Genomic DNA, 23402 nt, shown 5'->3' with positions numbered 1-23402 from the left:
GTGGAAGAAAATCTGGTGTTAAAGTTCATCCTGCATAAATATAAAATGTGTTGTAACAGATTTTAAAAGGCATTAGTTAAAATTTTGCCTTTTGTGAAAAAACACAGTGGAAAAAGTTGACCTAATTTAATTCATGTTAAGATAAAATGGTAACATATCAGGTGAGCACAAAAGGTTTTATAAGTGGTAGAAGCTTAGGGAAAAACACTTATTTTGGAAATAAATTTCCTTTTCTTCTAACCCTCCAGAAACAGAGGGATGCAGCTGGCCACAATTTAGCTTTTTTATTACTATTTTTAAAATATTTCATACACAAGTGATAGTCATTCCATTTGGGGTGGGGTAAGGGGGCTTAAATTGAGTATATGAAGCTTCCACTTAACAGTTTCTGATATTTGAATTGAGCAGTGGCAGCCCTCAACTTGATTTTTTTAAACTCCCTGCCTGAAGACTAATCCAGGATAGCAGTTTTCCTTTCCAGAATTAATCAGTTTTTACCAATAAGCTCGTGCCATATGAGCCAAAATTCTGCATCTTGCTGTATTTTGTATTTTCAGAGTTAAAACTGCACCTCTCACCAGAAATTCAAAGCAGAGCTTTTAAAAATTGTTCCTTTTATACTGAATTTAAATTAACATATAGCAACTATTTGTCATCTTTTACCTAAATTCCATTTTTATCTCCTAAGTTAAGGGTCATTTTCTTATTGGCAGTTTTTTGGTTTAGAGGTTTTATTTTGTTTCTGCCTTTTCACAACAAGCCATTCGAAACATGGATAGCCAAATATTCTGACTAACACAGGTATTAAAAACACTTACTTGTTGGAAGATGGAAATTTTTGGAGAAGGCTTGGATATGACTAGTAAAGTCTGTTATCATAGCCAAAACCAGGAGGATTATTGTGTATTCTCTCATTTAACTATGAGCATTTGGGTCTTATTCAAAGAGGTGGGTTTTTTAAATTTTGAAATGAATTTAGGTTTATTAAACTATCTACATGTTTTTCTTAGGGTCATATATAATCTAAGCCACAAAATAGTCTCCCAAACCAAATTTCCAAGATAATTCCACTTCCTTACCACTTTATAGACCATTTATAGCTTTGAAAGTGTTAAGTGATTCTTTCATTATTATTTATGCATGTTCATGAATTTTTTGCTGTATATGTGAATAGGAGTTATGCATTCACATTTACTGTCTATTTTCTTGTGTGCCTTATGAGATGGCTTTGCTGACTGTATCTCAATAGTCTTTATTTCTATGCAGGTTTATATGCAGTACAATTACTGTTTTCTAAAATAATGTTACCCAAGGCTCAGAGTTTGTATTTAAATTGCTTTGACAGAGTAAAAATTTGTTCATTTTGTAGGAAGTGAGTATCTGACTGTTAACCTCTTTCCCATAAGCCCTATTTGTGAATTTAAACGAGTAGATTTTATAGAAACATCCCCTCACACATACACACATGCACATATGCATATACATTCATATAATGGAAAGTGATTGTTAATGAGGATAACATAACAGTGTAATTTTAGACCCTACTTTTAAAAAATTAGACTAGTGTTATATGACACCATAAAAGAAATAATTTAACCTATTCAAGTATAGCATTTCTTTTTTCTAAAAAAATAAAATAAAATAAAAAAAGCAAGTCTATGGTTAAATTACACTGGTTAAAATAAGTTTTCCAATAGAAAATATCCAGTCTGTGCTCTTTAGCCAGTCCATTTAAAAATGAAACTCACTTATTATATACTTATGATCCCAATCAAAACTCCATCTTTGAGCTCCAATTAAAAACATAATGTTGCAGACTAAATCAGGGGTTTGTTATAGAAGAATAAAATGTTTTTAGCATTTCCTTTTATTGTAAAGGACACTAATGCATCACATACTTTCTGGATTAACTGTCATGCGCACAAGAAATACATAGTAAATAAGGAACCTAAAAACTCCTGACATTTGATCATGAAAAGAAGCTAGATGATTAGAATGTGAAAGAAAGATTTACAAATGTAAAATGTTTATTTCTCTGTAGAAACTTTCTTCACTTTGCTGTGCAAGAGGACACTGCTTTGCTATATTTAAAATGGCTTTTTTAAAAGAGATTTATGTATTTGGTAAATGTTTGTAGTCAACAGTTCACACAAGAAGCTGTTCACGGTTTGATAACGTAAAACCGTTTGGCGGCACAAGCTGGACTTTGTTGCCATCCTTGAGATGAACCTTTTAAGAAAAAATAAGTTAATCTCAATTTTTCCCTGAATGTGTTGTTTTTTCTTCATTATACAATAAATATTCTAGTGAACTTTTTATCAAATGGTTAAGAAAATGCTAGAGGTTGTTGTAAAATATTTGTATCCTGCATTCACTAAAGTAAAGATATACTGGCTTTTACTGTGTATTCCAGACTCTGTCATATTTGCCTAGGATTAAGTAATTTCTCTTTAGAGAAAGCTCATCAGCAGTCTTTCCTGACATCTATAATCCCCTTTCCTAAATAACCTTCTCATTTCCTCATAGTTTTGTGTGGCCCTGCAGGCTTCTTTTATTTTGACCTATCAACTTTCAAAATGTTCAAGAAGGAAAGCAGGCCTTTTCCAGGCCTGACTACCAGAAAACCTGCAGACTCAATTCTTCATCCCTCTTTTTCTTCTGCAAACTTCCAATGTGGTTTCATTCACTCAGCCTCTTTTTAGCTTATTTGCCTTTTCCTACTACTAATTTTCTACAAATTTTGTGCTTTTCCCCCCTGATTATTTTCTGTCTTCACTGCTACAAGACTTGGTTTTTACATGCACAAGTAAGTGGATGAATTCCTTTGTAACATTTAACATCCCAAATGAGAAGCAGGACTGGGAAGTTTTGTACCAAGGTCAAGTGGCATGAAAGCTGTCTTTGGTCTAGGCATGGGGGTAGAGACTACCCTATATAGGAGATAGACAGTAGAATACCGTAACACCTGTGAGACTGCCTCCAAAGAAGAAGCAGGCCATCTAGTAATGTCATAACTAGTCTTGCTAACTAGATGTGCTAAGTTTATTTTTTTTTTCATATTTGGTATCCACTAGTCTGATTACTAGTGGGTTATGGGGAGGGAGTGACAACTCATATAAGAGATGGTTTTGGGGTAGGGAACGGTTGAAAGAAAACTTGAAGCTGGTTCCCCCAGTCCTAGAAAAGAAAACTTTCAGAGTATTATTTTAAAAAATGTTAGAACCAGCACCACACCATTTTATAATGAAAGAAATCAAGACCCCAGAGAAAGGAAGTGACTCACAGAAAAATGTTTGCTAAATAAACTCTTGTTGAGTTGAGGTCAAGTCAAATAGAGCCCAAATCTCATAGTTTCACAGAAAGCACCTCATCCAATCTTATTTTACAGAAAAGGTAAAGCCAGCATTAGTATCAGAGCAGGCCCTGGAACCCAGGTTCCCCAGACTGCCAGTACAATGCTTTTTTAGCCAAGTTGCTAAAATTTGGTCTTGTAAGATTTGGGTAAGACACATATAAGGACACTAGCCTTCCTGAGCAGTGGCACCCTGGTGTCAAAACTTCAGCTGACCAAGAAGGAGGGACTTTCAGTCTTCTTGATGTACCTTGGTTTACCCATCCGGATTACATTTGAGGGCCTGGTCTCTCAGACATGGCCTGTGGAACTATCCTAGCCAACATCCACTACTGCTTCACAGCTACAGCTTTCTAAAATGAAAACTCAATGTCCTCTGACTTGTCTATCCACCCTGGCCATAATTCTGTCCCCCAACTTGGGGAAAATAAAATTTGATAAGACCTTTAAGTGAGCTAGATGATTTTTTTTTTACTTTCATTAAGCTCCATGATAATACCATTTTGTCTCTTCAGTGTCTGAATTTTATTTTCAGTTTTTACTGATAACGTTTTATAATGCCTTTATTTCAAAATAATCTTTACCCCCAACCACTCATATGTTATGGCAAAGAATAAAAAGAGGGAAAAAATTCAGTTAAGCAAAACTAGCCAACATCCCTCGATTCTGTATGGTGTGTCTACTCATGGACAATATATAACATGCCTTGCCTCCATAGACCTTTCTTCACAGAAATGAAAACTTCCTTAGATATTGAGGGTGAGGGGTGAGTTGGCACCACCCTTTATGGGGCCAAGCTTGGTCATCATAATCTCAGCATTTAGTTTTGATTTGCTGTTATATCCATTTCCATTGATATAGTCGTGTGTATTATATTCTTGGTTCTACTAAGGAAATGTTTATTTTTTGATTAACAGATCTCATATATATATCAGATGCCTAAGAGTTTTTATGAGACTTTTCATGTTTCTGGCCAATATGCTTTTGCTTATAAAGTTGGTTGGGATACTGGTTATGAATAATTTTTAAACTAGAAGACTCCTTGGTATTCACTTTTCATTTTCTAGCTGAATTATCTCACTGAAAAGTCTTTCTTCCTATCCTGTCTCCTTAGCTAAATAGGGTCTTCCTTATTGTCAACTGAAATTCAAAGGCAGGTATTTCATGCTAGTTTCATTTCCTGGCTGCAAAAGGACTTCTGTTAGCAATTTTTATAAGTTGCTTGAATCTCACAGATAAAAATATTTAAATGACATCTACAGATACTTAAAATCAATTTATTGCTATTTCCTAGTTTGTTCTCATGAATATCTTGCTCTAGGCTTTAATGTGTTTTTTAGATTCTATGTCTGACTAGCACTAGCTGGTGGTAACCTGTGTCAATTTTAGGGTTGCATAGGAGCTTTCTGGACAATTTAGCCTTTGGAGAAAGTGATGGAATATAGAGTGTATATAATGAAGTAATGAGCAATGAAGAAAGTTAGGTGAAGACAGGATTGTTGATGGACTTTATCCTGCAGGCAGTGGGGAACCTCTAAGGGTTATTGGTCAGAGTTCAATGCTAAAGGTTATTAAACAGTGAAAAGAGGAGAGCAATGGTTATTGAGCATCAGGGTCTGACTCCAGATTATACGGCTTGCTTCTTGATATTGAGGAAGGAATTCAAGTCAACAAGTATTGATTAAAGGCTTTACTGTATACTAGGTACTGTGCTAAGCTTTTGGGCTACGGAGAATGGTGAACATAGTCCCAGCTCTCAAGGAACTGACATTATAATGGAAGAGACAAAGTGCAAATAATTATATATGAAATACATACAGGATAAATTGGAAGTAACCTCAGAGGGAAGGTACTAATAATGGGGGAGGCGGGGAGGACCAGGAGAGGCTCTTACAGAAGGTAGGATTTGAACTGAATCTTGAAAGAAGCCAAGAGACATAGATAATTAAGTAAAGAATTATTAGCATGAGGAAAGACCAGTGACAAGACAAGAAATAGGGAGAGTGAGTGTTCTGGGAACAGCAAGAAGGCCAGTATTGCTGTGTCAGAGTATGTGGAGAATACTGTAAGACTAGAAAGGCAGTAAAGGTGCAGGTTGTGAAGGCTTAAATTAAAAGGGAAACATTTATATTTGATCCTAGAGGTAATAGGGAGTCTCTAGAGTTTAGTGAGTAGGGTAGTAAGTGACATGGTCTGATCTGTGCTTTAGAAAGATAGCTTTAACAACTGAGTGGAGAATGGATTAGAGTGGGGAAAGATTTGAGGCCGGGAAACATCCTTTCAGGATTCAGAGGGGTCCTATGCCAGGAGGATATAGGGTAATCCATTTTTTATGAATTGGGAGTACATTCCAAGCAAAATGGTATATGTTCACGAAAATTTAATTCTTTTCCTTTAATACAATAAAAAGCTCTTAATTTGTTTGACAGCTTACATTGGGGCAAATATTGAATCTCCGTTGCTATAACAAACTATAGAGGTCTCATGTCCTATTTTCCTCAGATAGATAAAGTGCTACCAGATGAGTAAAAACTTTGTGAAAGCAAAATAAGACCAAAAAACATATCAGCAATATACCTCACTAGCAATGCCTTTGTTCATTTTCAGGCACATGTGTATGTGTTCAAGTTGTTTTGGGTTTAGTTTTTGAAAACTTGCAAAGTTCTGTTACTTTTAATGAATATTAACTAAATTACAAAATTAATGTAAAAATATCTTTTTTTCCTCTTTCTTAGTTGTTTTAGCCACCCCAGAAGAAAAGGAAGGTGAGTTCCTTGGAATCTATGGTTATTCAATACCTAAGGTCAGTTTTTATTTGGCAAGGATTTGTATTTGATACATTGAAATTTTTCTCCAAGCTTCCCTTTACTTAGCCATCTGGAGGACTTCACCATCAAAGATAACCTCCCATTAATTCCTGGAAAGGTCACAGTTAGTCACCATCACTCCAGGAAAAGTTGGTTGATTGCCTACCCTGAAGCCTTTAAGTTGCTGAAAATCCAGAGGGTGGCCCTGGCATCACCAAGGACCTGCCACCCCCTGAAGATCCCTACTCACTGTTGGTTGGCATGTGCTTGCTCTCCTCCAACTTTCAGAGTTACCAATCTGCACTGATGAAGAAGGTTTCCACCTGAGAGTAATCTACACTAATAAAAATGACGAATCTAGAATAAAAGAAGATTTTTAATGAGGTGCTCTCATTAGATGCTCTCAAAGGTCCCTTTGGTCTATAAGATCCAAAGAGAAAACAGAGGAGATGAAAGCTTGAAACCTATCACTTTTTTTCTGTCATTCACCCCCACCTTTGTTAATAATAAATACAACTCTCCTTTGGTGAGGGTTTGTCATTTAAAAAAAATGAAATCCTTAGAAATATTAGCTCACATTTATAAACCAATTTAAGACTGACGATGTGTTCTTCAGAACAAATATTAAGAAACATGGGAAGGTTGCCTTGATGTGACACAACTGTATTGTTGGAACTAAGATTCACAACCATATCTCTTGATCCTAAATGCTCTTTCCATAGCACCATGATACCTAAACTAAAAGGATCTATTAAAGATCACTCTAATCTGTAAAGACTATAATTTGCCTGATAATGAAAACTGTCTTGGAAGCCACATTGGATCAACAATTCCAATGTGTCACTGATGGAGCAGGGTAAGTGGCTTGGAGTGTCAGGAAGAAAGCTCTACAGCAAAATAGACGTTGTAGAGCTGGCAGTAATCCTTCCTGATCCCTACTTGCCAGTTAGTACTATAGTTACAGGACATGGTCCTGTTAGCTGATCACCATGGGCAAGAGGCCAACCCAACTTGGCTCCTGTATTGTCAGACTGCTGCTCTCCATTGTAAAATGAACAGGACAAGGACAGCAGTTCCCTTTCCTTGTGGATTCCAAAATACCCTACTTGCCAGTGAACTGACATTCCAACTCCAACTTCTCAAGACCTGTAGGAAATTTTTCATTTCCTGGGGCTTAAACACTTGGAAAGGATAACTTACTGAACACAAATCAAATATTATTACTCACGAATGAAGAGTCACACATTGCCCAAGGGGCTAAATAGTCTATTCTGCACCATCGACAAAACTGGCAGTTAAATGCTAATTTTAAAGTAAGCATTAAGAAATTTTTGCTTGCATCTGCAGAGCCATCATATTGGTCATTAGAAACAGTAAATCTTCACCTGGCTGATGACATAATATGCCATCTCTTAGCTTTATAACAGTAAGTATCCAGCTTCTTTCTAGGCAATCACCAGGATCCAATGCATAATTCATGTATGCCAAACTGCTTATTCCTGTTTTGTTTTTAAGTGCTCTGCAATCCACCAGACAAATTTTATTCTTGTCTTACTGGTTTTTTTGTTTTGTTTTTTTAAGCTACTATACCTTTCTTTCTCCTTAATCCCTCAACTATACTGCACTTCATTCTCAGCAGGTGATCTGGCATTGTAGAGGGAATATACAGAATTATGGATTTAAAGCCAGATCTAGGTCTTTTTTTTTTTTAAGTCAATTGGGGTTAAGTCACTTGCCCGAGATCACACAGCTAGTAAGAGTCTGAGGTTGGATTTGAACTCATATCCTCCTTACTCCAGGGCTGATGCTCTATCTACTGTGCCATCTAGCTGCCTCAGACCTAGGTCTTAATCCCACCTCAGACACTGGCTATGGACAAGTCACATGATGTCTCCAAGCCTCAGTTTTTTCATTAGTAAATTTTAAAATTGATAAAGTAAGTGTATTGCAAAACTTAATGTGTATATGGGTGTATATATGTAGAAATAGATATGCACATATATACATGTTGACTATTATTATGGCATCCCAATTTGCTGAAAAGGTCTACCTCATCTCCCCTACATCCTTATTTCCCCTTATCTCAAAAGATGAATTTGATCCTCCTCCTTGCCAAAACTAGCCCATTATTGATGAACTTGGTCCCATTCCTTCCCAATCATCTCCTCATGCACTTTCAACCTTTTGCTTTCTACCTGGTTCCTTTCTCTGGTCTGCCTAGAACATCTACCACCTTTCACTTGCAAACTTTAAAAAAATAATCTAAACTCACTTGCTTCTAGTACTCTGCTTCCTTATTCTTCAGTTCCTGTCAGTATGATTTCTGTGTCCACAACTCTATTGGAACTGACCTCTTTATCATCACTAATGATTTCATTAAATTCAAGCTCTTTTTAACCTGTCTGCCAGATCTAGCAACACTGACCACTCTCTTCTAGATTCGATCATTTCTTCTAGAACTTTTCCCCCCCAAAACACCAAAATGCCATGGTCTTCCCGCCTCTAAGTCAGATCCTTCTGTCTACTAGTTCTACATCTTCCAAAGGCAAACATCTCCTAATTCTCTCTTCTCTCTCTACACTCTTGCCCTTCTCATCCATTTCCATTACCCTAAATATCAGGATTACTAATGTCCAACCCAACCTTTCTTCAGTCCTCTATATCCATTTGACTATTATTTCCACCTGGATCTCCGTCCTATACCTCAGATTAAACACTTTCCCCAAACCTGCCTTCCTCCACAATTCCTTTATTTTTACTGATGCTTCCAAGCCTCTCCTTGTGGATTCCAACACATTCTGCTTGCCAATGGAGGGTCATTCCAACTCTGACTTCTTGAAACCTATAGGAGATTTTTAAAACTTCAAAATAATCTGATTCTTCACTCTCCTTTGCCACTCCCATCAGTTGCCAAGGTTGGTGGATTCTATCTTAATTCTATCATTTCCATTTGTTCTCTTTTCCATTTCCACTGTGATGACGCCATCACATGTTGTATAGTTAACTTAAACAGCCTCCCTGCTTTTCCTACTCTTTCCCTCTCCACTTCATTCTTCACACTGCCTTCAGAATAATCATTCTGCAGCACCACTTGGACCGTGTCACTTCTCCAAAAATCTTCAGTGGCTTGCCATTGTCTACTGATTTAGTTCTTTATCATGGCATTCAGGACTTCGAAATCTAACTTCAAACTACTTTTCATTTTACTCATATTTCTCTTGATGTACTTTACCTTCTCATGAAACTGTATTATTCACCACTCTCCTATTTTGTTCTGCCCTCCTTGCTTCTTCACACCTTTGTAGGAGAGTGAGCTCAAAGTTATTTCAGGTATTGATGACCATATGTATCCAAAAGGCAAAGAATGTAGGTAGGGTAGAGCAGGTAGATGAAATAATGACCAAGCTACAGAGGGAAGCTAGCTATCTAAGAACTACAATCACAAAAGCTAATATTGCAAGAATTCCTGGAAAATGTCAAAACTAAACTGGGGCAGCATAAAAACAGGCTTAGGTTTTGCTTATTACAGTAGAAACACTGAAAAGTTAATGTACAACCGTTTCAGATCTCCATTGCTCAAGATTTGGTCCCTGATTGGGTACCTTGACCCTGAGATGTTAGAGGCAGCTATGAAGATTGTGAAGGATCAGGTGACCTAACTTCCCTGACTCCTCCAAATTGCTCCTAAATTTGCCTGACTGAGCTCAAACACAAATGGGGCCAGATTGTTCAGGACCAGCCAGTTATAAATGCAGAATGATAAAAATTATGTGCATGATGATATCACAAGTTTTCACAGGAATACAGGCAAAAACCTACTGAGTACCTAGAAATATTGAGTTCCCAGGAATAGGAAAGTCAGATAGGGAAAGAGGCCTGACCAGCAAAACACCACTTATAATACTTCCGCTGAAGGTTTTAGACTCACAGCCTCCTCTTCCGGTTATTCTCACGACTCAGAAATAGCTAGAGGGACTTGTTTGAAGATCTTCAATGACTAAGGTCTTTCTCCCCTTCCTAAGCTCCTCATATTTCAGTTCATTTTCCCATTCCCTTTATTGGTGTGAAATATTGCATATATATTCAAACCTGGTTGAATTTTTTTTAATTGTTTAAAAAATTGTTTAATCTAGCAAGGAATGGCTTGCTAGATTTGAGATTGATAGAAATTGATATAAATTTAAAATTTGAGATTATATATTGCAAAGGGCATTCTTGATGAAGGAATGAAAAAGAAACAGGAAGATTTTCACACACAGAATATTGATAGATTTTACTTTTGAGTCACAGTTGACTGAAAAGTAAGGATTGTAAGATCCCACTGTTCTTGTTTATTGATTTTTATGTATAGCAAAACACTAACTCTATCCTCCAAGTTTCATCCTTATCTTGTTTTATTAGCTTAAAATTTTTTTTTTTACTTTTAGTTTACAACATTCAGTTCCACAAGCTTTTTTTTTTTTTGAGGGGGAAAGGTAGGGCAATTGGGGTTAAGTGACTTGCCCAAGGTCACATGGCTAGTTTTGTGTTAAGTGTCTGAGTTTGGATTTGAACTCAGGTCCTCCTGGCTTCAGGGCCAGTGCTCTATTCACTGAGCCACCTAGCCACCCCTCCCCCATGACTTTTGAGTTCCAAATTTTCTCCCTCTCTCTCTCTTTCCTCCTTTCCCCCAGGGCGACATGCAATCTAATACAGATTCTACAAATGCCTTCACATTAAACGAGTCAAGTTGTAAAGAAGAATTATAACCAATCTTTCATCCTTATCTTAAAATCATTCAAGAGTCCTTAATAAATATCTAATCCAAACCCCTCTCTTTAGAAATGAGAAAACTGAAGTTTTGGAAGGTTAACTGATCTGCCCAACGCAGAGGCGATATTTGAACGAGGGCTCTCTGACTCCAAAATGCTTTTTCCACGCTACTTTGCTGTCTTTGTCTAGTGTAGAATCTAAATAGAACAGGGATGCCTTATAGGTACTTCAGATGTTCATGTTTGCATCATTGTACTGGTCATATCAAATTCTGGAACACTACAGTCTCCTAAATAAGATACGTTGTCACTCAAAGATTGGTTTAACTGCACAGGGAAAATCTAGATGACAAATGTCTTTTTATCCAGACTTTTATACAGTTGGACAAAAAGCTAATTAAGCTGGTCTATCAGTATATATATGGTAGGCAGACACTTCAGATGGTTAGACTTGGAGTAATAAATAGCCTTGAATTGTAGTTAGACAAAAAAGTTCCTTTTCTTTTTTTACTCCAGCTGAGGGACATCTAACTTTCCTGACTCCTCCAAACTTGTCTCAGAAACAAAGGTCCATCTTTTTAAAAATACTAATAGTAATTTTTGAAGAATTAAAGTTGCAGGTTACTCAAAAGGTGATGGATTCATGGTGGCCTGTAGTAATGTTGCAGTTTCATGATGTGTTGTGGTGGAACCATCTCAAAAGAATCCAGAGTCAGACTACCTCTAATCCAAGTACAGGCATTTATTGAGATTGACACCTCTCATGGAGTGGGCTAAATTCCAAGAGGAACCAGCAGCTTCAGAGAGTGCAATGTGGATTTTTATAGGGTAGAGATGCAATTACATAACAAATTATGAATATTAAAGAGGCAGGAGGGATTTGTCAAAGGATCAGGCAGTAGAGGAGGGGTCCCTTCTATGGTTGAGTGGTTAAATATTCTGGTTGTGCTGCCCTCCAATTGGCTAGCTATTGTGGTCTTGTCTGGTCAAGATAGTTAGGTATTGTACTGTCTTAGGCTAAATGATGTGATTGTAGTTGAGTACAAGAACACACCTGTTCAAATATGTGAGTTAGATGTGAGGGTAGTGGTTAGCTAGGGGCAGTAGCTGTATTAAATCTGGGGGCCTGAGGTATGGTTAAAGCCGGATTGTATGGTTAAATCAGGACATACCTGCTGTTCAATAGAACCCATAAGGAAGTTAGAATATTGGGGCTGGGGGCAGTTTTATTAGGATTTAGATTTATTATTTAGATGTATTCGTTTTATTATGATTCCATCATCAGCATATTGCCAATAAAGAATTACGTGCTTGAATAGGCATTTAAATATATCAAAAAAGAGAAAAAGGACCAGAAAACAAGGTAGACTGTTAATGTAGTGAGCACATGGGATAACAGCTAGACAAGTTTGTTTCTTTCACTGATACACAGGTCAGCAGATCAAGAGCAAGGATTCTTAAAGTGTTCATGGGCTGCCAAAGGATGTGTGGAAAGATGTGGCAGGGATGTTTGTGAATTTGGATGGGAAAAAAAGATTTCAATATAGTTTCCTATATTAGCTTATATTTTACCTTATGCATTAAAAACATTATTCTGAAAAGGAGTCCAGAGCTTCACCAAACACCCAACAGGGTCCAGGACACAAAAAAACAGTAAGAACCCCTGAGAATAGTACCTAGCAAATTTAATGAATATCCTATGAAGAATTTAAGGGAAAGTAGGAAAGAGTTACAATCTGCACAGTTAATGGGAGTACCTGTTTCAATAAGATTAAAGGTGCCTCAAACCAAGTTTCTTTAATTTTATGCAAATAATTTTGGGCCAGATCTATATAATCAAAATAAAGGAGAGAGTTGATGCAATTACCCTTGTAATTTGAGGACACAATCCTGTCATTATCAATTCAATTGAGGAAAATATGTTTAGGGATTTTTTCTTTAGAATACTCAAGTAACTATTGCCATACAGCCTGATAAAGTTCTACCTTTCTATGAAACTAGTTTATTTCTCTGCCTCCTGAAAATGGATGAATGCTTAAAGTAGAACTTGCTATTTCCCTCAAGCAAATATCCAAGTTTCTGAACTCAATTTATGATTCAGTAGAATGTGGAACCATTTTGTATTTTTTCAGACTGTAATCTAATTATATTTACTGCTAGAACTGGGATGAGAAAAAATATATAAAGACAGTTCACATTTATTTCTTTATACCAGAAACAGCAGTTAAAGACTTTAGGTTACTAATTTAAGTATAAAAGTTATCCTGACATTTAGGTGAAAAAAGGACTGTGATCAGAATATCAACAAATAAACATTAATAACTAATCATCTAATATAACTCTAATATAATATAATATTAATAAATATCATAATAATTATAATATCTAATATAATATAATATAATAATATCTAATATAATAAATAACTAATAGCATAATCATATCAACATAACTTGAAGTGAAAAAAATAAGATAGCAAAGTAAAATGTTTAAATATCTTTTAAAAGCAGCCATTTTGTTTCAAATTTTGTTTTATTCAAACAGAAACAATCTTTACAACACAATAAAGTGCAACATTATTTCAGAAAAATACTTTCTCTCTGAGGTAGGATGGTTTCTGGATTGGGTGGTAACAGACCTAAGAGTTAAGTCTTGGTTTTCAGTTTTGCTATGGGTTGCACAGTGTGACCTTAGGTCAGTAAGGCATGTGCTAATGTTTCATCATCTATTAAAGAGGAATAATACCTTCCTGACAGGGATTATGATTAATTAGTTTTACAGAAAGTAGAGTAATGGAATTCCTTACTCATAGATGCTATGAAAAATTTTCAAAAATTATTACTTTAAAGAAAGTTTTTGAAGGCACTGAAACTTTAATATCACTAACACAAATATATTTTCTTGGGTAGAAAATGATCTATAATATTTGCTACACTACTGGTACCTAATAAGAGAATTTTATCCATACTTGCAAGGTATTTAAATACCCACTATAAGCCACAACCAACCAGGAAAAGAAATCCAAGGTCATTAAGATTACCCTGTTAATGCATTTAATATGTCAAACATTTCACATATGGAAACACTAAGAAGTTTAAAGGCAGATACCCCTAGAGATACAACACCAACATCTTAATCTTTTCCATAATTTTCTGTGTGTTCTTTTAGTGACTTTTTCAATTTGAAATTTCAACCTTTAAAAAAGGAGGGTGGGGAGGATGTGGTAAAGAGACTCAACCAACTTTCCTTCATAGAAGAAGTCATGGTATGCCATCTGTGAAAATCAAAGTAAAGATCAGTTTTTACTTGGCAAAAGTGAATTCCTTGAAGGACTTCAAACCCTCCCTAATGTGCTTCATTAAGAACATGTATTATAGAAACATAATATATATATATATATATATATCTTACTGGTATAGCATGCTAAAATATTTGGCTATATAGTTAAATAAAATAAAACCATTTATTATAGCAGTTTTGTGTTTCCATTTAACCACGAAGAAAATTTCACCAAATGAAAGCACATTTAATTTCTTAAATACAGTTTTAACTTGCTAAAGAAAAAAGGATTATCACTGTATTCACACAGGAATCCATCAAACAAAAAAGGATAAAGGGAATCTCAATCATTCTTATATTGAGTATATCTCATCTAAGATAGCAAGGAGGACTTTTCAAAGGTCAGAAGAGCTACAATCTTTCTAAAGGTAGTAAATTAAAAAAAGATACACCAACATACTCAAAGATGTCAAACTAAAATAAATGGTCAACATTTCAGGTTGTTTTGCCTTTACATAATAAAGACTGAACTTTATGATTTTTTTTAAAGTTCTACCAAATAGGGTGAATACATGTTGGGCATGGCAGTAATACTACTAACCACAACATCTACACCTGTTAAGTTCTATACTCTCAACTGCTGCTACAAACCTCTAAAGTCTGTTGTTTTCAGTACAACCCATGGCACAAGACATGAAAAGTGAGACAGCACCTGTCATCTTGCTGGCTGCTGTACCCCAGCATCTAATACTAACAGTAGGAGGATAAATGGATGTGTGACAAGAAAAGGAAAGGGAAGGTACATTAAGTACAGGTCAAAATGTCAAGTTTTACAGGGAGAGAATAGAGATTGCCTTTATCCTGACATAAACCTTCAATGACACTTCCTTCCAATGTCCTTTGAACAGCAGTGGTTATAGTGAAGGTCTGCAATTTTAATACCTACTTAGAATTATACTAGCTTCAGTTATTTGAAAAAGTATTAGTCCAACTCAACATTTACAGGACTGAACAATGCATTCCCTACAGGAATGCATGTTAAAAAGCGGTTAATGAAAGGAGGTAAATTCTCTCACCCTCTTTTATCTGTATGGACAGCTGTCCTAAACATGGCTAAAAAATCTCATGATCTGATTCACTAGTTTCAAAAGCCACAAAAGGACGGGTAACACCAACAGTATCCTTGCTGGAACTTTACAAGGGAGTTTTTTTTTTTTCCAATACTCCCTATCCCTCAATCATCTAGATAGCAAAATGGTTTTCAAATTTAATTATGTAATTTTACCAAAAAAATGAAAACATGTAATCAGAAGCTACTTGAAATTCTAGAGCCAACTCTTAGATGAAACTGAATAGTAGTTAACAAAGAGGTATAACCCAGTGCTAGATAATACTATCAGTGAGAGAATTTCAGATTTCTAACATTGTGGTGGGATTAGGAAAATGCTATTTTAAATATATATGAACATATAAGTAAAAAGTCTTCGAATATGGAAAAAATAGGTTTAAAGGAGTTTAGATTTATAATTTTAAAATACATATATAAACAAGAACTGCCAGGACATGTGTCAAAAAGCAAGTTATTAAGCAAGTGTGAAGTGAATGCCATAGTTTTGGTTTTTTTCTTTCTTTAAAAGTGGATCAAATATTGGGGCTACTATATGGTAGCCTCTTTGCCACAGTATTAATATTATTAATTACAAATTTCCCCAAATGCTTGACTCTTTAAACATGTTAAATTTACCATCATAAGTCATTAGATGCCATAGACACAACTAATACTAAAGATTTTAGATACAACAGGAGCTTTACTACCATCAGATCCCCAGATACCAAACTGCAATCAGTTCTCAAGACAATGACCAACTAGATGGAATTGGTACAATAATGAAATAAGCCATGGTTCTCAAAAGAAAAGCTACTAAATTTAGAATGAGAAGTCACATATAATTCAAATGGATTACTACCACAGACACTTCCATATTACTTATACTCACACAGAAGCCATAAGCAGTTTTTTGCTCTAGCAACATGCTGTTAAGTCATTTATTTGGTTATCAAGGATGAACAACACAAAAGGGCTTTCTTAATACTATCCAAGATTAATAATTACTAGCATTTAACACTAAAAATACCCATTTTGAATAGAGGTAGAACTTGCAGCTAGTTCTACTTCACTATACAATCCCCTTTAGTATTTGCCACTTTTTTTTTTTGCAATTAAGGGGGGAAAACTTTGGGGGGTTACACACTCAGAAAGTATTTAAATACTATATACCAAAATAGTACTCCATATAGGTTAAATAGCTTCGATCCAATTTCTAAAAGAATTCATTAAACTTAATTTTCTAAGGAATAAGGTGCCTTAAAAAGGTGGCTTCATATATATGACTATACCTGAGACAAAGATAAATGTGGCAAGATAATTTGTCTTGCCCTCTTTTACCAAACCCAAGTAAATGGCCATAGTTCTCCATTACAAATCTGAAATCTTATTTTGTTTACCTATAGGAAGTTATCAACACATGTCCAATGAGAACCCAGTTACTAGAGCCGAGACCCAAATTCATTGTTTCTAAAGACGAGATATGCTTAGCTTCTTGTTTGTCTGAAATTGTCTGAAGAAGATGTGGTCTGCAATGGAATATCTAGTTCTGGGGCTTTGCCTGGAATTGAATTGGCTGATATTGAGCCATTGGGGCCTATAGTTGTATTCAAGCTACTAGTGGTTTCTCCAGCACCTTGTATCTTAAAATAGACCACATAAAACACTGGTAAAATAATTCCAATTAGAAGCATGATGAAAACAGCATTCCACCACTGAATTCCACAGTCTGCACCATTCGTTAGAGTCTTTTGACTAATTGGAAGCAAAGGCTGGTCTGGGGTTTCTATGCAATAATCTTGATTTACATAGATTTCTGATTGTACTGCACTCTCAATATCTTGATCAATCCCCTTAAAAAAATCTGTCAGTTGGTTGGATTTTGCACACTCTGTAGCTGCAGTATCGGAATCTGGAAACTCAACGAATGTCAATCTAGAATCAGATGTAGTTTGGAGCGGTTTTAATTCCTTTCTTGTCTCTGTTAAGATGCCATAATTCTTCACTGGAATCTTTATAGATTTTAAAGCATACAAGTCTTGTTCTCTGATAAAGTTGTTTACTTTCTTGATGTCTGCAACCTATGGAAAAAGAAAAATGATACATATTAAATTTAGTACATTAAAACTTCCTTCAAAAGTTACACAAATGTCTAAAATACTACAAGACAATGCAAGTGCTCTTTTTAAATGAATAAACCTTTGCTTTAATGGACTTTTTACCTAGTTCTAAGATAACATACATCATCAAATGAGTTAATTGTAAAGTATTTAGCACAGAGCCTGGCCCACAGTAAGCACTGTAAAAATATTAGCTATTATTAGCTATAAATCTGAATAAGACGAAATTGTGAAAACAAAAACATTTGGCTATTTAATATCCTGTAAAATAAAACAGAAAATAAAATCCCTAAACTTAAAATGAAGTTTTCCATGTGTACTTTTCCTTATCTTTAGAGACAACAGTGCCCCCTTCTGGCATATTAAGCTTATGGTAAATGAGGCCCAAGGATGTCACTAACAATTTATTGACCTAACATAAATTTTCATTAGCTAAAAAACAAAAGGAATGACCTGAGTATTGTGCTAAAAGTATTATCTTCACCTAAAAAAAGTTTCATTTTGCCCTAAAAACACAAAAATCAATGATTCTCAAATTTGTTGATGGTAACACTACATTTTTGTTTAGTTTAACCCTATTTGCCTATACCCCTCCTACAAACATGCTATGGAGGATATGTAGCTTTTAAATGTGAAAGAACTAAAAAAATTCATGTGCTTTGGGAATTTTGAACTATTACTTTAGATAACTGGAAACATAGGACATCATAAAACCAACAAAAAAAGGACGGTCAGGATAATTTTATTATGTAGTCCAAAATGTGCTGCAAATTAACCAGTAAAAACTTTTTACCTCATTACTAAACAAACTTACTTCAACCTAAGACTTAAGATATAATAGTTTCTGACTCTAGACATATTCATCCAGGCTAATTCCTGTTATAAATTTCACCCAAAGGATCAGCATGTTCATTCAAATTCAGAAAATTAACATACATTTTTCTTTTGTATTTTGAAAAACAAAGACACTATCTAGAACACCACGTTACACAATCTGTTTAAATGAAATTTTAAAGTAAATGCAATAGATATCCAAATTGAGATCTTATTTAACTCAGCTGCCCTACAGTTTTGTTTCCATACTACTTCATCATTTTAACTTAACTCACTGCGGCATGGGGGTGGGGTGGGGTAAGGGGAGGCAGTAAAAAGAACTCTGTATAACTCCTTATCATAAATACCAAAATAAGATGTTTGAGATTACTTTGTCAAAAATTTTATTTTTCTAATAACCAGTAACGATTTTGTTATTCCTATTTAGGAAATATAACCATCTTATTTAGGCACAATCTAATTATTTTGATATTTTTTTTACAAAGCGATTTTAAGTGGTAGTATAGTATAGTATAGTCAAAAGAACACTGGATTGAGAGTCAAAAGACCTAGACTGTGTAATACTGGCTCTCCCATTCATTTACTAGATATGTAACCCCTTACTCAAGTCATTTAAATTCTCTAAACCTTTGATCTACTTGCATCACAAGGTTGTTCTGGGAATATAATGAGAGCATATGTGAAAGCACTATGTCAACAGCAGAGATTATCTAAATGTAAGATAACACTTTTTTATGGCTTTGGTGGTACAGTATATAGAAAGTTATTACTCTCAGTCACTTTCTTCCCCACAAAGAAAAAAAGGAGTATACACATAGTAACTATGAATTGAAAAGCAAGTTGTGTAAGAGTGTTGAATCTAGAAAGGGGTCTTAAAAATCATCTGAACTGGGGGTTCTTAACCTGAGGTCCATGAACTTTAAATTTTTTTCAATAACTGTATTCCATATAATTAATTTCCTTGATAATCTTCTGTCTTGATATATGCATTTAAAAATAACACTCTAAAGTCCATAAGCTTCATCAGACTGCCAAAGGAGTCCATGACACAAAAAAGGCTAAGAACTCTGATCAAAACCAACAATTTCATCTGATAGCCTATATAGCAAACTAAAATCAAAATTCCAGGAAGAATTAAAATCTTAGTATTTGTGTGCTTCCTACAAGGCAGTAACCGACCTGACCCCTATCTTATTTATTCAGAGAAACATAAAAAAACACCGCACAAAGAGGTACAGTGGAAAAAGCACTGGCTGGAGAGTACCTGCTTTCAGATCCTACCTTTGACCTTACTACCTGTCTGATCTTGATAAACTCACTTAACCTCCTTAGACTGAAGTCACCTGTGAAATAAAGTGGTTGGACTAGATGACCTTTGAGGTATCTTGCAGACCTACATCTAGGATCCTATTTTTCTCAGGTGTTTTGCATCATAATACACACTCCAAGTGTGTAGAATAACTTCATGTAGTTAGCTTAGTGTATACTGAATGCCACACAACCGAAGTTTGACAAAATTTCAAGCACAGTGCTAACAAAGCTAAATTAATAAGTTGCTTTGATCTGTGGAGAACATGCAAGGAGTTCTATGAATGCTTTCCTACTTACTTCCCCATTGTTAATCGTTCTGTATGCTATAAAAATACAATTAGAAAGAAAAAGAGTATTACAAAGATGCCATAGCATAACAAAACAGCAGTTATACAAGACAGAAGCTATAATTCTACCTAAAACTACCACAAACCAATAGAAGTCAAGAAAGTAATAGCAAGCAAGTAAAGTACATAACCAAATCCAGGAAAAATATTTCCCTCCCTAGCCCCATCATATTAAATATTATTTGCCTAAAGGAATGTCATAATTGCTCTTTCAGAATAAAGGAAATGTAGAAGCAGTCCCTAGAAAAGAGAATGTCACTTAACATGATCCTTGATTAAAACCTCTTATCCATCCCTCCCTCCCACCCCAAAATGGATAATAGAGGATATAATCTATGATTAAGGCTAGGAGCAGAGTTCTTCATTGCCCTGCTCCTGGGTCTCTTTCTTCAAAAGATAAGATTTAGTAAAACAAGTGTCCCAGAATCTTCAGTATGCTTTATTAAATTTAACTCAAACAACTGACAAAATAAGGAAGCTAAGTCAGCTCTATGACCAAAGTGGGATGGATTCTTACTTGACAACCATACTGAAGAGCAAGCTTGTTAAGGTTATCATCTTCTGCGAGTTCTCGTTCTAGTAATACCACATCCCCTACTCTCTCTCTTCCAGCATTCTTTTGTCGCTCCTTTCCCCTTGGTCTCAATTCCACATTTAGTTCTTCTTCAGATAGTTCATCTGAGTCTGAACTGTCATTTTTAAACATGTAAATGTGACTATTTGAAGAACTACAAACAATGGCAGGAGCTTGGAAGGTTTTGGTTAATACTTCTTTCTGTCTCATCTTCAGCACCTGAAAACAAAATTGAAAGAGTTGAATAGCTGTATTTATTGGTCACCATATACTATAATTATCTCCTTTTAAGATTAGGTTAAGAGAATACTTGAGAAATGAAGGCATATTTGATCACTATACTGTGAGGCAGGTACTCCCTTTAACCTCTTAAAATGAAATAAACCAGTCATCTGTCACATGGGGTGATGGTTAGCATAATGCAGAATTACTGGCCCAGAGTTTCTTTTTAAAGAACTACATTCCCATTTAATAATTTTACTCCATTCGACAATATCTTTTACTAGTAAAGATGTTTATTACCTGACAGAGTAAGAAAACATGATGTTACTGTTTTGGTATGGCTGTAATTTCATAAATTATGGCAAACTGACAGAAATTTACAACTATTTCTTTCCAGTTTCTGTATATTTCATTTACACCATAATTTGCTTCACACTGTTTCTCCTTTTTAGCCAAAACCAAAAAGTAATATTCTATAATTTTCAAACACTATTCTAGGATTGATTCCTACTGAGAAAACATTATTAGAAACTGAGATTTAAGACCTCTGAAACCAATTTTTAAATATCTGCAATGACGAGGTACTAAAATGATGCCTTCAGAATTAAACAAAGATAGGCAGTTTTTAATAAGCTATTACCCTAAGGCATGGATGGACTGGGACTTGCACCCAAGGTGGGATACCCAGATGAGACCACAGATCCAATGAAGTACAATGAAGACAAGTAGTAATAAGACTGCCTGATGCTGATAAGATTCTCCTTGAATGGCTCTCCTCGATGTGCAAGTAGTACCTCGGTAGTTCACTTTATTTGTTGCTACTACTGCTAAAGTTTCAGCTATAGTGCTGAATATTCTTAGTTAAATTATGGTCTTGAGGGAAATTTATTTTTTAAAAATCATGTAACTTTTTCAATAAATACTAGGCAATTAGGTAATCTAGGGGCATCCCCCAGGAATACTGTATTCCCTGTGCAATAATTATGACAATCCTAGTTTTATTTTAACAACACCTACTAGTTTTCTTATACACAGAAAGATTTCTGGTAACTTCAATGCAAGTCTTGATTGTTATTGCTTTGTTGCAATACCGGCAGTGGGGTGAGGCCAATTATTATATTCTGACTCACATGTTCTTTGTGACTCATATGTTACATTATCACCTAATGGATTCAACCTCATGCAGTCAAACTACCTGGGAGAGAGAGAGGGGCAAAAGGGCACGCTAACTTTAATCCAGACTGAATACATGAAGGTTTCCAGCTCGCTCCCTCCCTCCCTCCCTCCCACTAGCTATACCAAAAAGACCGTTTGAGGCGCCTTCCAAAGGGAGAGGCAGTCATCAAAAGCCAATTAACTCGAACTAAGAAGAGAATACTAAATGGAGAGTCAGTCATTCGCTTTTCACTTTTTTTCCCCCAAACCCCACTCCCGTTTGGAAGTCTTGGCCAACTTCCTGCTTCCCCATGGTGAAGGGGCATCATGCAGTGGCAAACTGGAAGGCAGGAGCCCTGGGTTCTAGGTTCGGCTCGGCCCTTCAACAAGGGGACTCATCCTCACCAATTCTGGCCAGATGGCAAGCCGCTCTGGGACGCAGTTCACTGCACAACGGCGGTCCCTTCAAAGCGCAGTTAACTGCGGGGCACTTGGGGCCACCTTTCCCTTCGATCTCTTAGCGAGAGGGTTATCGGCCCTTCTGTGCCCCGGCCCCTCCGAACGCACACCTGAGAGGCAGGACGGAAGGGAGGCCGGGGCCCGGGCGGCCTTTCGGCGTGGACTTTGGGCAGCTCGGGCCCCAGCAGCTGGATGTGGGCTCCGCATTAGCACGAAGGCGAGCTTCCCGTGGAGGGGCCGCATTCACCCCCCCCCCCCCCCAATGCCTGAATGGCCTCGGTGGAAACGTAAAAGGGAAAAAAGCGCCCCGGCTCACTTGGGGGTGCCATGTTTCATTTTCACGCACCTTTATTTTCTTTATTAGTTACTATAGCTCTAGCCAAGAAGCTCCTCCAGAGCCTGCAGACGCCCGCCGCCTACGCCCGGGCCTGGGCCGGGGCTCCCCTGCTGGCCCGCGCCCCGCATTCGCTTCCCCGACCCGGGTTTTGCCAACGGAGTTCGTGACCGCCCCCCACCTTCCCCTCACGGGGCAGACACAGAGGGTCTCCTAGGAGACCCAGCGGGGCGGAAGGGGCCGACCTCGGACGCACGCACCACCTCCACCTCCTCCTTTCCAGACGAAGCCCCGGCCCGGAAAGGCCCCAGGAGGAGCAGCCCTTCGTACCCGAGTCGAAAGAGCGGTTCTGGAGGGGATGGAGGGGGGGCGACTCCCCAGATAACTCACCCTTTCAACGCCTCAGTACAGAGGCAAGTCCCGCGGAGGCTTCTTACCCAACCGCGCTGCCGCCGCCGCGCTTTCCCATTGGCTCAGCCTGTCAGCAGGTCCCGGGGAGGAAAACGAAGTGGCCAATCATGGGGCAGGGGGTGGGAGGGCACTCGGCTGGGAATAGGGTGAGAGGTCAGCGCAGGACTTGCTGCTCCAGAGCGGCTGCTCCCAGTGAAGCCCCGCGAGTGGATAGGGGTGTTGTGAGGCATTGGTGAGGCCCGAGGAGAGAAGCTTCCACCTTTATTCTCGCTCTTCTCCCCCAAGTTGTTCACAGTGAGAACTTGAGGTGGTGGTGGTAATGTTTACCGCTTCGCTGCCTA

At 36.9% G+C, this 23402-nt stretch overlaps 2 protein-coding genes across 21 annotated transcripts in view; one reads left to right on the top strand and one right to left on the bottom strand.

The window, feature by feature from the left end:
- The window catches only part of MEF2A (myocyte enhancer factor 2A), a 259713-nt gene extending 257306 nt beyond the window's left edge, over positions 1–2407 (top strand). For all 19 annotated transcript variants that reach the window (XM_069098474.1, XM_069098475.1, XM_069098476.1 and 16 more), the window contains one exon: positions 1–2407. This exon is cut by the window's left edge and continues 1831 nt beyond it. The gene's annotated coding sequence lies outside the window, so the exon portion shown is untranslated.
- Positions 2408–13423: 11016 nt separating this feature from the next.
- LYSMD4 (LysM domain containing 4) lies at positions 13424–23194 on the bottom strand. 2 transcript variants are annotated; one of them, XM_069098472.1, is made up of 3 exons: positions 23041–23194; positions 20424–20699; positions 13424–17375 (listed from the first exon to the last, which is right to left on the bottom strand). In XM_069098472.1, the coding sequence occupies exons 2-3, from the start codon at positions 20688–20690 to the stop codon at positions 16782–16784; spliced, it is 861 nt and encodes a 286-aa protein (XP_068954573.1). In that variant the 5' UTR covers positions 20691–20699; positions 23041–23194; the 3' UTR covers positions 13424–16781. The 2 variants fall into 2 exon arrangements, with proteins under 2 accessions (XP_068954573.1, XP_068954574.1); XM_069098473.1 differs by lacking the exon at positions 23041–23194 and adding an exon at positions 22663–23004.
- Positions 23195–23402: the final 208 nt, after the last annotated feature.

Source organism: Petaurus breviceps, unplaced genomic scaffold (genome assembly GCF_028583685.1).
Source record: "Petaurus breviceps papuanus isolate PSGF00001 unplaced genomic scaffold, PetGlider_PUasm1.0 37, whole genome shotgun sequence".
Classification (NCBI taxonomy): domain Eukaryota; kingdom Metazoa; phylum Chordata; class Mammalia; order Diprotodontia; family Petauridae; genus Petaurus; species Petaurus breviceps.
This window is presented reverse-complemented; position numbering and strand designations above follow the sequence as displayed.